At 37.5% G+C, this 16,102-nt stretch overlaps 1 protein-coding gene across 1 annotated transcript in view; it reads right to left on the bottom strand.

The window, feature by feature from the left end:
* SORCS2 (sortilin related VPS10 domain containing receptor 2) overlaps window positions 1-16,102 on the bottom strand; it is a 536,027-nt gene that overhangs the window by 86,776 nt on the left and 433,149 nt on the right. Inside the window, exons 6-8 of the mRNA XM_030239088.2 lie at window positions 12,070-12,134; window positions 9,406-9,524; window positions 6,091-6,180 (exon numbers count right to left, since the gene is read on the bottom strand). Of these exons, the coding sequence (XP_030094948.1) occupies window positions 6,091-6,180; window positions 9,406-9,524; window positions 12,070-12,134 (274 nt within the window). The remainder of the gene's footprint in view (window positions 1-6,090; window positions 6,181-9,405; window positions 9,525-12,069; window positions 12,135-16,102) is intronic.

The following is a 16,102-nucleotide window of genomic DNA, read 5'->3' as shown; positions in this document are numbered from 1 at the left end:
CACAATTTTCCCTCATCCTTCCCTCTTCAATGGGACATGCTAGACCACACTATGCACAGAAATCTGTATATTTATCAATAAAAATCTGTGCAACTACTCAATTGTCCAAAGCAGTGAACCAGCCCATGGAATTAGAATTAAGGACAGCTGGAGATCTGTTGAATCAGAATTACTTTTTCTACAAAAAATGCTAAATGAATCCTGATCAAAGACTTCATGTTAAAATTTGGCATAATTATGTTAGGCATCCAGTGACAGGTCATGTCATTCCTGCTCTCTCAGGACTTGTAAGCTGCTATGTTTTCACTACATCAATAGCAGAGAACATAATTAACAAACAAATAACACAAAAAGAGTTTCAAAGTGATACCCAAAATAATTAGGCATTTGCAGAAGGCCAACTTCTGCCAAAAGATGAGCACCACTTCAAAGAAACTCCATTATCACATGGAACAGACACGGTCTGTTAAATCAATGAGTATGGGTGTACACAAGGTATTGAAAGAACTGGGCATGTTCAGCCACAACCTGGAGCACAGGCACCCAAGAACTCTTCCAACAAGTATACAGACACAATCAAATATTTCTTCCTGAAAACACTGCTTAAAAATTATTTCTTTACTTCTAACACAGAGATACCAACAGTCTTTCCATAATTAATTACCTGTTTTTAATGTAGTCAAATCTGAGCTGAATCAACACCCAATCAAAAGTTGGTCCAAAAAGCCTAAAGCTATTAAACAGAGTTGGGATATGGGGCACTTGTGGATAGCAGGAAAGAAGAAAAGAGGTTTAAAGGAGGAAGGGAAGAGAAATGAGTTGTTTTCATTGTATACAGACACATACCATCTACATTCAGTAACTGACCAGCCTGTAAGTCTGCAAATACTTTACAGAATTTTATATTCAAGAAATGCTCAGTATGGTTTACCATATTACTCACTGTGATAAAACTCTATGACACAAATAAGTACAGTTACAGCCTGAAGAAAGAAGGCTAGAAAGGATGACAAAGACTGTACAGCCTGCCAGTGCTCCTTTGTCTACAATGTGCTGATAACATAGAAAGTATCATTCAAAATTCTTGGGGTTTAATCTAACAACTTTTTGTCAGATGCCAGAATTCTGCCCCTTTGCAATCTTTTGATGCTGTGGTTGAGCAAAATGTTAACATGAAATAAGCAATGTATTAAACAGAGAATGGTGAGGAGTCAATGCATCAGTAGTGGAACAGATGTAAGGACTCAAGGCTCTGTAGTCTCATCTTGACCTCCAGATGTACCACATTTATACTCCTGTAATCTCTCAAGCACAATCAAGGTAACTGGATGGCACATATCCCAAAGATAATCCTCCTAATCTTCCTTGCCTGGCTGAGTAAAAGAAGTTCATGGAGAGAAATCAATAAGCTGCACAGTGAAGAAAAGAACAGTTCCTTGAATCCTCCTCAGATGGATTTGTACACCCAGCAAGTCAGACAACTGCAATAGCTCAGGTTCACTGGCTGCTGTGGTGACACTGCCTGGGAAAGGAATATTTCCCCTGCATCAAATGCCACTGCCACCTGCATTTCTACTTTCTTCCCTCTTGTTCTTTGCTCAACAGTCATTCCAGTGGACTTTCAGAAGAATGGAGCTGCCACTAAAAACTGCTCTTCTGACTGGTACAGGGGAATAACCTCAGCCACAGCCTTCCAGGGTGGTGAGTGGCAGAGGTGGTGAAGGGGCTTCCCAAGTAGAACAAAAATTATTGGGAGACTAAAGGCCTTGCTAAATGAGCTGTCATAGACTCAGCAGTTTGCAATGCAACCATCAGGCAGCCAAATCCTTAGAGAACATCACACAAAAGGGTTGCAGGAATCCTCTACCATTTCTGCTGTCAATAGCTAGACCCATTTAAGGATTGTCTTAGATCTATTATTGAATGATACAGACAATTTCAAAAGTCTATGATTAAAACAGTGATGTGTATTCAGACCGAGGCCAGAAAGAGGTGGACCTGCTTTGAGGTGACTAGGTGATAATCAAATCAAAAGAATACATGGATCTCATAAAAGGCATCCATAGGAGATTCATATTGCCATGAATAAAGTACAGACTTCAAACTATTTCTAAGGCAACTGGATTTTTTCTTTTTTTTTGTTTTTGTTCACTCTTCCCCTATACTTTCCATTTATTTTGGTTACCTAAAAAATTTTACACTATTGCATATTTCACAAGATAGGAAATAGATACTGAGATTAAAAAGATGAAAAAAGCTTTTTCCATGCCATATATTTTCAGAACTAAACTTTCTGAATTGCAGCAGGATACAACAAACAATAGAGCTCTTGCATCATTAAATTTTTGTAGGAGTCATGAATGAATGCAGGGTCAATCAATGCCTTGTATCAGTTCTTAAAGGGAGAGCGTTATCGATGGAATTTATTTAAGAGATGGGAAGAGGACTCAGAATAATTAAATTATTCCAAATTGCAATAGTAAAATTGCCATAATTTGTAGCAGTTTCCTTGGTTTGGTCAAAAATTTTGTTAACAATGTTTTTTGCTTAAACTCTCTGAATGCACTAGTTCCCAGTTTTATTGTTACCCACATGAGAGCATGACTCAAATACCTGAACAAGGACCAGACCCAATGTACTGCTCCCTCTCTCCCTCCTCAAATTGCACTTCTCAAGGAGAGGGCAATCAGAGCTGCAGGAATTGTGCAATACAAGTGTGCTGACAGTCTGCATGGGGCTTTAGCCTGTGCCCCTGGGCAGACTTACCCTTCCAGCAGTGGCAGCTGAACCTCTGCTCCAGGCTGAAAACAGCCCAGGGCAGATTGCTGGATTCCCCTGGGACACTCCTGGATGCTCAACCAGCCAAGCTGGCACACAAATGCTGTCCTGCTGCTCTTGGCTTGATTTTGGAATTCACTTCCTACGAGTTCCTAACTTCTGATCTAGTTTTAGCAGCAAAGAACAAGCTATCTTGGTAAAATGGAATACAGTATAAAAAACAGTTTAATTTTAAAACAACAGTTTGAAAACAGTAGTTTGAAAATTCCTCTTCTGTTTTGGGGAGCATACAAGCAACCTTTGATATGGTCTCACCAGCCTTTGCTACCACCTTTCCTGGCAGCAGCCAGCACTTGTCAAATGCAACAGACAGCTGTGGGATTCCATGCAATGTCAGTATCAAACACAGTGTTAAAAAAAGAAAAAGATCTCTCAACAGCACAGAAGAAAGGTTAAAAAAATCATCTGAATTCAGATGGCCCCCAATGGCCCTGCTGTCTGTACACACACAGAGCTATGATGTGTTACAAAGAGGTGGTCTCAGTGGCACTGTGGAGCTGGAGCCCAGAAACTTAACAGAGGTAAAGCTTGGCTGGAAGCTGCTTTTAGCAGCCTTTTATTCACAGGTAAGGAGGACTGCAGATATGTCCAAAGACACACTATTCATTTCTAGGTTTCTCTTTGGGGGTGCATTTGGACAAACACAAACAGAAATGAAAATGTAAACAATATAAAAAAAGATAATAACTTCTTTGAAGATTTCCAACCTTTTCATTTTGAAAGGAAAATGAGACATCAGAAACATTTTCTAACTTTTCAGTCTGAAACTGCTCATTCTACCTCTATATCAAAATCATCATGAAAGGAATCTATGCAGCAAAAGAATAACATCTGGAGAACCCAGCCCAGTTCCATGAGGCTAGAGGTTGCATTTTGGCACAGCTCTCCTGATGTTAGACACAACCTTGACCAGCCTACAGCAGTTTTCCTTCCCTGTATACAATCACTGCTCAAAAATTCTGTACAGAGACCACTTGGAAAGAGATTTTTTGGACACCTCATGTCATGCTTTTGAGAGAAATTAAATATAGACTGTTATAATCATGCTTCATCTCCTGGTTAGGCAAAAATATAATATTTAAAACTCTCTGAAACTCAGATCTTTCAAAAGCTATTGGTTTTAATCAAACTTAAAAAACATCCTTTGTAAATTCGTCCATTCTGTTTATCTCCTGCCACAATAAAAGGAGCCACATGTTCTAAATGTACATTTAATGTGCCAGTGTCTTTGCTGATATCCTGTGTCTTTGCAAAGTTCCAATTCTACTGCATTTGGATAATTCTCACTGAAATATAGCACTGTGAAAAATTTCAGAGTTGTGTTCTTATTTACTTCAGTATGTAAAATTTCTGTTGTAATGTGAAGGCACCAAATCACTTAAAAAAGTCTTTCTCAGAAAAGGTTAAAATCTTTCATATTCACCACTATTCTAAATGTATGTCTGGCTTCCAGGCTCTCTTCCTGAAATTTTCAACTCTGTTTTGTGCAGATACCAAAGACCCATCTCCTGGAAGCATTGTCAAAATGCTGAAGTGATAATATTTACTTTATTCCTCTTCTTGGGTATTGCCTGAACTGGGAAGAGCAGAAAAACATCCCTTTCAAAATTACATAATCAACCTGTTCCTAGGTAGCTATAGACTCTATCCAAAATGAAACAATTAACTTCTAATTTATTTATTCAGTGAGGCCTGGGGTAATCCACTTACCAAGAAAACAAAAAAGAAAAATAAACAAAAGCCATATTTTCCAAGGCAAAGAATTGAGCATGCAGCACTATTTCAAACAATCCAGACTCCATATGACAGAAATGCCAGGGAATTGTGGCTGACACTTTATATGTGCTTCTGACACTGAATGTGTCAGAAGCTCCTTGTTTACACTCTGCTTCCCTGCCTTGCTCCTTAATTGCTTATTTGAGTCCCAGTGCAGGGTTCAACGGGCTGCAGTCCCTTCAGGTTTCCATGTTTGGCATATTTTAACCTTCAAAACCTGGGTATTCTCCTGCTGTTTTCCTGACTACAATTTCCCCCAAGAAAGCATAAAGGCTGCCTTGAAGGCCTGAAAAACACAGAAATAACTTTGTGTTACTGTGGGTCTATATACCTGTCTTTGACTATACATCTCTTGACAAGATAGAGACATAGAGAGATAGAGAGACAGATATTTCTGTAGTGTTACTAGAAACATATCCAAGTTTCAGATTCTTGCTCAACTAATACCTGAGGATTTGATCTGAGATTCTGGTAATATGAAGTAATTCAAAATTACTTCAGACTACCATTTATACCGGCATTAAAAAAATCTAAGATGAAAAAAAATCTAATATTGGAATGTTTGCTTTATAACAATAACACCAAAAGGAAGTAAATTGTACTCTAATGTCCGTCCTCAGATGAACAATTAATTAAACTACTACAATTCCAGGCATGCAAAGAAAAGAAGTTCCCTGCTAAGTAAATGGTAGAATCACAGAGAATCACATGAAAAAGCAGGAACCTCATGAGACCTCCAGATCAGCCTCCTGCTGGGAGCAGGGTGAACTGTAAGGTCAGAGCTTGTTACTGAGGGTTTTATCCAGCTGGATCTTTCAAACTTCCAAGTTATTTTTCTTCAGAATTGCAGAAGCCTTCCAGCTGAAAAGTTAGTAAATACACTGTGTGGAGCACAAAAAATTCACCTGCATCAGTTAGACCATATTTAAATTTCTGTGCTTAATTGCTGATTTGCTATGGAAATACAGAAACCCCATCACTAGGAAGATATGGTAGACTGAAGGAACCTCTCACCAAGTCTTGGAATTTCATTGAGCAGTCAAAGTCAGAACTGGGATTCTTTAATGAAATAGAGAAATACCAAGTAGCAAAATTCTCTTCTATTAGTATTAATGCTTATACCAGACAACACCATGTGGAATTAAAATGTAATTGATTCTTGAAAGAACACTTGCTCTATATCTTTCCATTGCCATTGGGGTATAGCACTGCCACATGGAAGCAAAGCTCAAAAACTGTTGCAGTAACTGATGACAAATAAGCTGTTGTTTATTATTCCCCTCTATGGTTTATGAGTACTACAATGGAATAAAAATAAAAGTCGTATTCAAAATAAAAATAAGGTTTCAAAGTTCCTTACAAGGAGAAATTTTGAACTCAGAATAACGAGGTTTGAAAAAGAGCAGAAGAAAACTAGTTTAGTTAGAAAGAGGAGATGACAAATGCAAAAAGAGAAAGAAAAGCATGCACACTTACTTTTGGCAATGCATATTTTGGCAACTTCATCTGAACAAAGCCATTTCGACGGTACGACACGTAATACTTGGTCCTGTTTGCTGATGTTGTCTACAGAAAGGAGAAACAGAATCTGACAGCTTATGTTAAATCTAAAGAACCTGGGATGGAAGACTGTTTTGCATTTAGGCTGTAACTGAAATATGTAGTCATTACTTTTAATGCAATGTTCCAAAGTACCAAAAGGAATATTCCAAATAAACACCAGTGAAAATTGTCAACTTGCAACCTCTCCTGGATTTTCTAATCAGAGATGTAACACCAACATGCTGGTATATAAATTGCCATAATTCCAACTAAACCTTTGGGCACCACCAGATGATATCAGTAAATAAAACTCAGCCTTTGGCAATATTTCACTTTTTTTTCACATTGAGACTCATCTTCTTTCTTCGACTTGGGAAATCCATTTAAAATACTACCCCAATCCCACTATTTTTCTCCTAAATTTTTGTGCTCAAAAAGGGAATATGATTCGAAAGACAGCCTATCCTGAAACATGAAAACTTGATTTGGCTTGGTAAAAATAAAGTTGATATATGACAGTAGGTCCACATGCCTGAATATTTTAAAGGTAACAAAGTATTTAATATTGTATGCATTTTTTTGTGCTATAAAGAATGTGATTCCTTTGGGAATGTGATTTGTTAAATGATGATGGATCAAACCAAAAACCTCATCATTTGCTTAACTAGTGCTAAATGGCAGTCTTACCCATCTGTTCATGGGCTTTTATTTAAATGCATGTTTTAACATCATTTATTTACATGACTGGAGATGATGCAAGGCAGAGGAAAATTGGACTTGAAGCTAGTCATGTCAAGCCTCACTGGTATTAAAGGCTGGTCTGTGCTTAAGAACAGTGTAGAAACTTTAATCCTCCTATTAAAATCACCTCTGAAACTCTCTGACTGTCAGTGCAAATTGGGGAAAAAAATGAGTATTAGAAAGTTTCTGATCTTTGTGGATATAGACATACTAAAGAAATGTGGCTGAGATCTTCCTCTAAGATGGTAAAAAAATCTCCAAAATAGATTTGGGCCAATGAAGGCTGCAACACTGTGATTCACATGTGTACAGCTCAGGGAATATGAACAATGCCAGGGGCAGGGAGAAAGTCTCAAACTCTCCTGTCTTTTTGCACAGAAGATTCTGTCCCATCCTCTTTCTGACAGGCATTGCTGTGATATCATCAGGAGTCCTTGGTCTAATTATAATTCAGTTTTTTGTGTAGTGATAAAAGAATTTCCACATGGTTTCAGAAGTATGCTGTTTCTCAGATGTGCAGCTGAGGTGTGGTTCCACTGGAACAGGTAAATGCTGTCATCCCTCACAACTCTGGGGTGCTGTGCTTCAGATGTGACTACAGGATCCCAGGGTCACCTTCTATCCTTCAGTAATACAGATATGGCTAACTGCAAACCAACAAACCAATTTAGCAATAAGACATACATTACATACTGTGGTTTACTGCAGGAAAGTCCAAAGGAAAAACACTAGAGATGCTCCCCTTTATGTGGAACACATGAACATCTCATCTACTGCCACTGACATGTCTCAGATCTAGAGAGACCAAATTACCAAAGGCATAATTAAGGAGTAACTGTCTATTACTTATGTGAACATTTCCACCTTGCACTTCAAATTTGTGTCTTCTCACGTGGGTCATGAAAGGGAGTAACAGCTCAGGATGCCATTGTACACGGCACCCAGCAAAGCAAAATGCTTGGTGAGGAGGCAGCCAGTGTTTTGCTGAGCACAGCAGTTGGGAAGTTAGCATGGTGAGAAGCAGTTCTCAGCATCTACACACTATGAAATGGATTTTTAGTCTGTGACTGGGAGAGCCACAGATGATAACAGCTTTGAGCAAAATGTGTGCTATGAGTGCTAGATCTTATCTGAAAAAGGCTACTTTAGTCCAAAAGTTCTTTCCCAATACCAGTTTGGGTTTTGGCTTTGGGGGCTTTTTGTGGTTTTTTTTTTTTTTTTTTTTTTGGGTTTTTTTTGTTTGTTTGTTGTTTTGGTTTTTTTTTGTTTTTTTTGGTTGGTGCATGGGTTTTTGTTGGGTTTTTTTTCTTTTGAGGTTTTTTTTGTTTGATTGGAGGTTTTTTTGGGGTTTTTTTTGGTGTTAATTCTTCTAAGCCATTCAGGTACTTAAAACCACTATGCTCAACAAGAAGAGAACAGATCTATTGTGACCCTGCTAATTTACAGGTCCTTGCAGAAGAAACAGACTCAAGGGGGGAAAGCTGGAACAGAACCAATCTGCTGCACACTGAGGCACTGGTGGGGAGGCATATCCATTGCCACAAGATAGCTTTCCTGCAAAAGTCAGTAAATAGATAAGCCTTGCAGCAAACAAATCTCATCAAAGTAAGAGAAACATGATAGCTGAGCACTAAGGAAAGCACAAGCAACTTCCCTAGTAAAATCCAATAAAACAAAAAGGACATAACTGCTCCTTGAGAAGTTTACAGCTCTGAAAGATTCAAGCCACAACCAGTGCCAAGCACTTAAAACAATACTTACAAGTGTGCCTGAGCTGTACTGGTGCCACACAGCTGACAGAGTTCCAGCCCATATTTCTGCAGGCAGGTCTTGTAATTTGGGAATGAAATAACCCCACTGTAATTTGGACCACCATGAGCTGTAGACCTGGCACTTAGGGACATGGTTTAGTGATGGACTTGGCAGGGTTAGGTGTGTGGCTGGACTATATTTTAAGGGTCTTTTCCAAACTAAATCATCCTATGATTCCATGTTAATTTGCTCCAAGCTCCCCAGCTATGGCCATTTTGCTTCCTAAGCACAGCCATGTTAGCAGTTCTTTTCTGGCAAAACGTCTTCAGAGGAGAATCCATGTGAAAAAGCTGTGCAACTACTCTGTCAGTGGTTGTCCTTGGATGTTCTTCCCAGGGAACATTTTTGTGTTTTGTCCTGGAAAGGACCTAGAAGAGTTTGTAATCATAGGAACACAAGGTTTGCATTTCACCTAACACACAAGAGCATTTATAAAAGGTAAATCAATCCACTTGAAAATTTTCATATAGTTAAAGGGCAACTGGTTACACAAACAAAAGATGCTTTTTTTAAAATTTCTTTTTTGTTTGGACTGATAAAGAAATGCTTTTTTCCATGTAAAAAATCATAAATCATCATTCATTAATTCCTCCCTGCTCCTTACCATGTTGCTGCACTGTTTAGAACTTTATTTTTGAATTCCAAAATGAGCTGTCTCTCCCAAAATTGGCAGAGAAATATGAAGTACTTATATACCTGCAGAAATATGTAGTCATCCTGCACAGTCAGGGAATCCCGATCAGTGCTGCCAGCAAATGGGACTGTCATTGTCTTATCAGAACAATTTTGAATCTGGCAAGTGATGTAGCGATAACCTGAGGGAAGAGAGACAGAAACATATGACAGGGCTATCAAGGGAAAAAGAAGCAAGCAGTACTAAATGCTATTCATGTAGGAAAAAGGCTGCCTTTGCCAGGTGAGTTAGTTGTAGAATTATTATATTAAACTCTCCTATAAGACTTTTTCAATCTCCAAAGTACTGAGAATATATTAACTGCTTACAGTTCAGATCGTTCCCTGGAGGCAGCCTGTTATTATCCAAATTTTGCTGGTCCAGAGAGATTAGGGGTTAGATGAATGAGCCATTCATGGGAGGGGATAATAGAAGGAGCCTCTTTTCTCACTTAACCTATGCACAGAGCTGAATTATTCACTTGGAGATATGGCAGCCTGACACAACATAACTGAAATCAATAGATCAACCCCAGCATAAAATTGTGATGAATGAGAAAAGAATCAGGCTCCATTTAATAGACAGCATGCAGGATTTTAAAGCCTATTTTCAAAGCTCTGTAAGAATGTTCAGACACACTATTAGCACACTATTGGAACTGGTCTGTTGGGGCAGGATTTCTATATTCAGAGTTAATACCTTGCTGAAAAAGCTTAGACTGATTTATAATCAGAGGAGGCTATGGCCTTTCTCTTTCTCTCCAGTTAGCAAGGACTAGCTTCTCTCCCTGGATTCTTAGAACAGCACCACTGCATCTTTGATACAATCTGCTCTTATCAGAGACAGCAGAGCCAACAATCACTGTCTTATACCAGCTGTGACTTCAAGACCTTCCCTGGGACTCTTAAAGACCTTCCCTAAGCTCTTGCACAGCTCATCCTTTGTCACAAGCTTCTGAGCACAAAGTAGTCGAGTGACTTGCCCAAACACAGTGAGGAAAATCTCATTTACACAATCTTGCGCAGATCACAATGTTATCCATGATCCAGGTACAGTATGAAAGAGCAAATAATGTATTCCCATGTCCCTCAATATACTTTTGCAGTGTGAGTCATTAAATGAATCCCACATTTAATGACTTTTTATTAGAGAAGAACAAACCAGCATACTGGATACAATTATTTGTTTTAAAATCTGGATCTGTTTAAGAGGTAGTTAGAGCCAATCCAAGTTCTCCAGCTTATCTCCAAATCATCACCACAAGGACATTTGGTGAAGCAATGGACCATCTAAAGTCTTGCAGGTGTTCACAGTTCACAACACAAAAATTACAGTTCTTTGTCATATAGGTAGTGCAAAGATGCTATTTCCACTAAAATCAATGGCTATGCTGGTATTGACCCTAATTGCACAAAGTCAGTTTGCTGAGAATCTTGCCAGGAGATATTTCATGAGAGTTTTTCTTTCTCTGCTATTTATTAAATAATAACAATAACAATAACATAACAATAACAATAACAATAACAACAACAATAATAATAATAATAATAATAATAATAATAATAATAATAATAATAATAATAATAATATAATAATAATAATAATAATAATAATATTTCACAAAGAAAAAAAGAATGACAGACCAAAAAAACCAAAACAGAACCCCACCAAAACGGAACAAACAAAGAAAAAAGCAAGCAAATAACCAACTAAAAAAACCCCAATAACCAACCAACCAACTAACCAACTTACCAACTAACCAACCAACCAACCAACTAACCACATTCCCTCCAAAAAAAGCCACCCTAAACCAAAACCAACCAAACAAAAAAAGCCCCAAAACCTCCCAAAATCCACCACCAACCAAAAACCCCTTTACATTCAGGCCCTGAAGAATCATCTTACATTGTCTCTAAAGAAAACAGCTGATGGAGCTGTCACCATGTCTCATAAATCTCACTGCTAAAAGATTTTGACTTTTTTTCATTCAGCTTTTAACATGATAACTTTGATTTTTTAATAGGGCTATAATTAGGAAAAGCTATGGGAACAGAGCAAGTCAAATTGTGGATTCTTTATGGCTCACTTTTAGACTGCACAGGAACTTAGATGATCAGCTTCAAGGAATTAAATTATCTTTCAAGACTATGATAGGTAACAGAAACTATGCAGGCTTTTGGAATCATGGTGACTCTTTAGGCACATTCTGACTACTAATCTGCTTTTCCATTTATTTTCCTTTTGAAGTTTCAAAGTATACTGGATACTATACCAAGAGGAAATTCTGAGATGGTGGCTGTTGCACTAGACCTGACATGTGCAATGATTCACATTAACAGACACTTACCCAGCACTAACACTGCATTGCCAGTTTTATTTGCAAATCAGGAAAAACTGTTCAATGTTCAAATGCCAGGATAAATTGCACTATTAATGGACATTATCAACAGAGTTTAGCATCCTGACATCAATTCCTCTTATAGTAAAAAACAAGTAGATTTTAAATTACACCTATTTTTTTTTTTTATAACTGGACAGTTTTGCTGACTACAAATAAACAGAGAAAGAATCTGACTTGCACATTTTCTCTTCTGGCTAGTTTTAAAAACAGTCCAAAAAGTAACTCTAAACCAAAGAGAAATAACTATATCCCAGTGTATCAATTGATAACATTTTCATTTGCATACCTCCACTGGGGTCCTGGATTTCCATATGAACTAAATCAAGGTCCCCGTCAACTCCAGCAACAGCCCTGAGAACATAATATAATCAAGTTATGCAGAGCCAGCTACAGAATAGTAATCATGTGGATGGAAGAAAAGAGAGGATTTCATACCAACCAGCTTTAGAATTCTAGCTGGGAATAAAATAAACTCCATTTATAATGTCCTATTACTAACATCTATAAAAACTTTTTATTTTTTCCTACTTTACATTATGTTTTCCTTAAATTTCTTTAGAATATCTTCTACTAAAAATTGCATACAAATAGAATCAATTGAAAAAAAAAGAATAGAAATATGCATGAAACTAGGAAAAAACCTTCAGAATTATAAATTGATACACACACACACACACACAGATATGCAGACACTCACATGCATTGGCAAGTGCTAGAGCATCTTTTTACAATTATGTTTAACATTTGAGACTATAAAGCAGATTTAATGCAAAAAAAAAGAGTTAGATTCCTTTCTTATTAGAGATATCTTAAACCTGACACATGGTTTCCATAACAAATTGATATATCTTTGGTTAGCATATTCAGGAGAAGAGTACATTCTGCTTTGACAAAGAAAGGGAAGAATAATTTTGAGAAAAATATCTTGAGAAGGAAATTCAGTAAGAGTTGATCAAGGCACAGTTTAACTTTGTAAAGGTGTAATGGGAATACAGGATGATTTTCTCCCAATATCTCTCATGTCAAATATGCTCAGCCAAAAGATGAGTTTTCTGCCCTCAGGGCTTCCATCCCAGCCTGGGAATGGCAGCCCCAACTGTGCTTTTTTCTGGCCCTTCTATTGTCATTAGTCAGGCAGATTCTGCAGAGACAGCTTTGGGCTGGCAGCTGGGCTGTCACAAGGTGAAGCAGAATCCAGCCCCACTCCCACAGACACATCACTCTTCTCAAGGCCCTTCCCTGGCAGGGCAAGAGCCATCCAGTCAGAAAAAGTGAGCTGGAGACATGCAAAGATCCACTGAGTGATAAAGAGCAGCTGGATGCAGATATTAAAAAGGTCCATTAAGATACTTAAGAGAAAATTATCATTTTGATACAATTATTAACAATCAAATGCAATAGAGCTGTACTTTGGACTGAAATTATATCATTGTTTAATGATTTCAGTAGCAGTGATTTATGAGGAGTGGTGAAAATTCAGACTCAGTAATTGGGGGCTCCTCGGGAACACAGGCCAGGGGGAAGAACCTGGATGATTTCCACTGCTGCATAACAACCAGAAATAATCACATATGCTGTTTTTCCTTTTTCCCTCACAAGATAAATGATCAGTCCAAAGGAGGAAAGGGAGGGGGAGAGATGAGCCCCCTCCAAGCTATAAGATGTCAGAGAAACTTAGTGGGATTTTTTTTTAGCAAGTACATGGAAAAATCTTGTATTTATTAAGAAATTGATCTCTCAAACACAAACTCTTTTAGCATTTTGAAGGCAATACGATAGGTTAGAGAAGATTTTAGATCCACTGAGGTCTGTTGGAAATATATATGAGCAGAGGGAAGGGACTTGTGAACTTTTGTGCTGTGTGTGCTGTTATCTATGTTTCTAGATAGCCACAATACAAAATCAAACCTGTTATAACTCTGTAGTCAGCAATTTGAGGGAAGAAAATGTTTGCTGAATATTTTACTTTTAGTGTTGGACCTCAGGCAGCTGAACCAGAGCAACTTTTGGGTTGAATTTTCTGAGCCTGACATGCTAAAACACATCAATAATGCAAAGAAAGTTTTTGGGTACTTCTGAAATGACTTCTTGTATCTATAATTTATCACACATGATTTCATAAGCATATAAGTTTGAGGTATTTGTCAATATCTTTACCTTCTCATCTTTATTTCAGCAGCTCAGAATCACAATGATCTCACTTCTATCATGCTCCTCCTAACAGTGGCAGCTGACACATGTAGACTCAAATCTTTTTTCCAGTGTAATTTTTCAGTGAAAGAAGATGTAACTCATCTGTTTTAATGAACACTGCAGGATGAAACTTTCCTCCCCAGACTACTTTTTTCCTTTAGACTTTTATAAATTATAATTATTTAATTACCTATAAATTACACAGAATATTTCAAAAATATTATTTGTGTTTTTTACTACTTCAACTGTACTGATGAACTCTAGCAGCAGACACTGTTTATTCAATGAAGATGTTACACCCTCAAAGTCTACTTTTGAATGTCAGATACAGGCCAGAGTTTCTGAACTCCAAAGTCCCTTTACCCAGCTTTGCAAACACTTAGGAACAGTCCTTTCTTCTTTTATTGAAAAAAGACCTTTTACAGCTGCTAAGAAAATCTCTAGAAGAGAGTATAACTAATATAGAGAATTTGAAGCTCTGTCCCTGAAGAATAAACTAATCTTATTTCAGTGGACTCTTCTGCCAACAGTACTTAAAAGATAATATTGTTATTTCACTTGTGCTTAAATCATGAAGCAGAGGAAAAGTTGTGTGATGCTCTGCAGGCTAAACACAGAGCAGAACCCTCTGCTGAGCTCCTGAAAATCCCAGGCAAACAAGATGCATACAGGAACACAAACCTTATTTGTCCTCTGAAAAGGAAATCTCAGTTGCATGCTTTTCCATTTTGAGGGAGAAATGTAAAACAAAGTCAGGTTTTTTTTGCAATTTCATTTACAAACTTACTACTACCACAACATAAGTGCACTGTCCCAGTGTGAGCATTGTGTCCACACATCCATTCACAAGGACAGCTTACTGTTCCCCAGCTGGCTTTGGGATAGGACCTCTTCTGTCTTATGAGGCACAGATGCAATGGACCCTGATAATCTGACAGCTTCTTTCTTTTTGGCTGACAGTTCAGAATAAATTCTAATATTTTTTCCCTCCAAATAGAACAAGCATTTTCTTATGAATATCTGTTTTTCTCAATTTCAGTACTGGTTACTTTTGGTTTGGTTAAAATTCCCCCACTCTTCTCAGAGTACTTTGCAATTAAAATGTTCTCACCTCAGCAGTCTTGTTTGTTTAGTAAATTTACTGAGGTAAACTCAGGGCTCCTTGGTTGACTTTTTAATGTTTTACATTCAACTGCTGAGTTTTCCAATGAAATTCAGACTAACTTTCAGATCAGACATGTCTTCCTCTAGGAAAAGAAGTATTTCTTGACCAAGTGTGCCATGTGGGATAAAGCAAGTGCAACACACCAACACTTCAGATCACATAACAGGGTGGTTACAACACTTCAGAATTAAAATATTCCAACTTGACTGCAGGGTGGTGTAAATAAAAGCAGCCTCAATATGCTTCTTCCCTTTCCTGTGAACATAAACTCCCATTATCTCCCTTGAGCTTGTCTGACACCATGTTGAGCCTCTTGGGAAGAATAGCTCTGCAGAATGTAATTTTAGAAATTTTTTTGAGGAATTATTTTTCTTATGCATACGAGCTTTTTGCACTTTACAGGAGTTCTCCTGAAAGATTAGCTATTGTATGACCCACTTCTCCATAATTTTTGCATTAGTGCTTCACCAGGTAATTTCACTGACCTGAACAGCATTATATCAGCATGAAAATGTGCAAAGGAGGTGACTGCAAAGTTCTTTGTGTTTGTCTTAGTAGGTGTATAAATGTATATTTCATGGTACAACCATTAGATATTTTGTAGTTTTAAATAACTATACTGAAATTCTAAGAATTTAGAATTTTCTGTTAAAAGTTTTATGAGAGACTTTTGGTATTATTTTAATAAAGTTTTTATTTTATATAGCTACCTATATTTTTCCCTAAATGCACCAATATTTTCTTCCTCTAGTTCAGTGCAGCATCAGGAAAACACCAATAGTCATCTGAAATTTCAGTTATGCAATATTCACTATTATTATCATGAATACCATGATACAGTTAATTACCACTGGCAGGCAATAGCACACATCTCAAGATCTGAATCATAAGCATGAGTCCCTTCTATGATAATTATGATACAATTTTACCCCAAGCAGGAAACCTTTTGTTTCCATTAGTT

The sequence above is a fragment of the Serinus canaria genome, chromosome 4, assembly GCF_022539315.1.
Source record: "Serinus canaria isolate serCan28SL12 chromosome 4, serCan2020, whole genome shotgun sequence".
Lineage (NCBI taxonomy): Eukaryota > Metazoa > Chordata > Aves > Passeriformes > Fringillidae > Serinus > Serinus canaria.
This window is presented reverse-complemented; position numbering and strand designations above follow the sequence as displayed.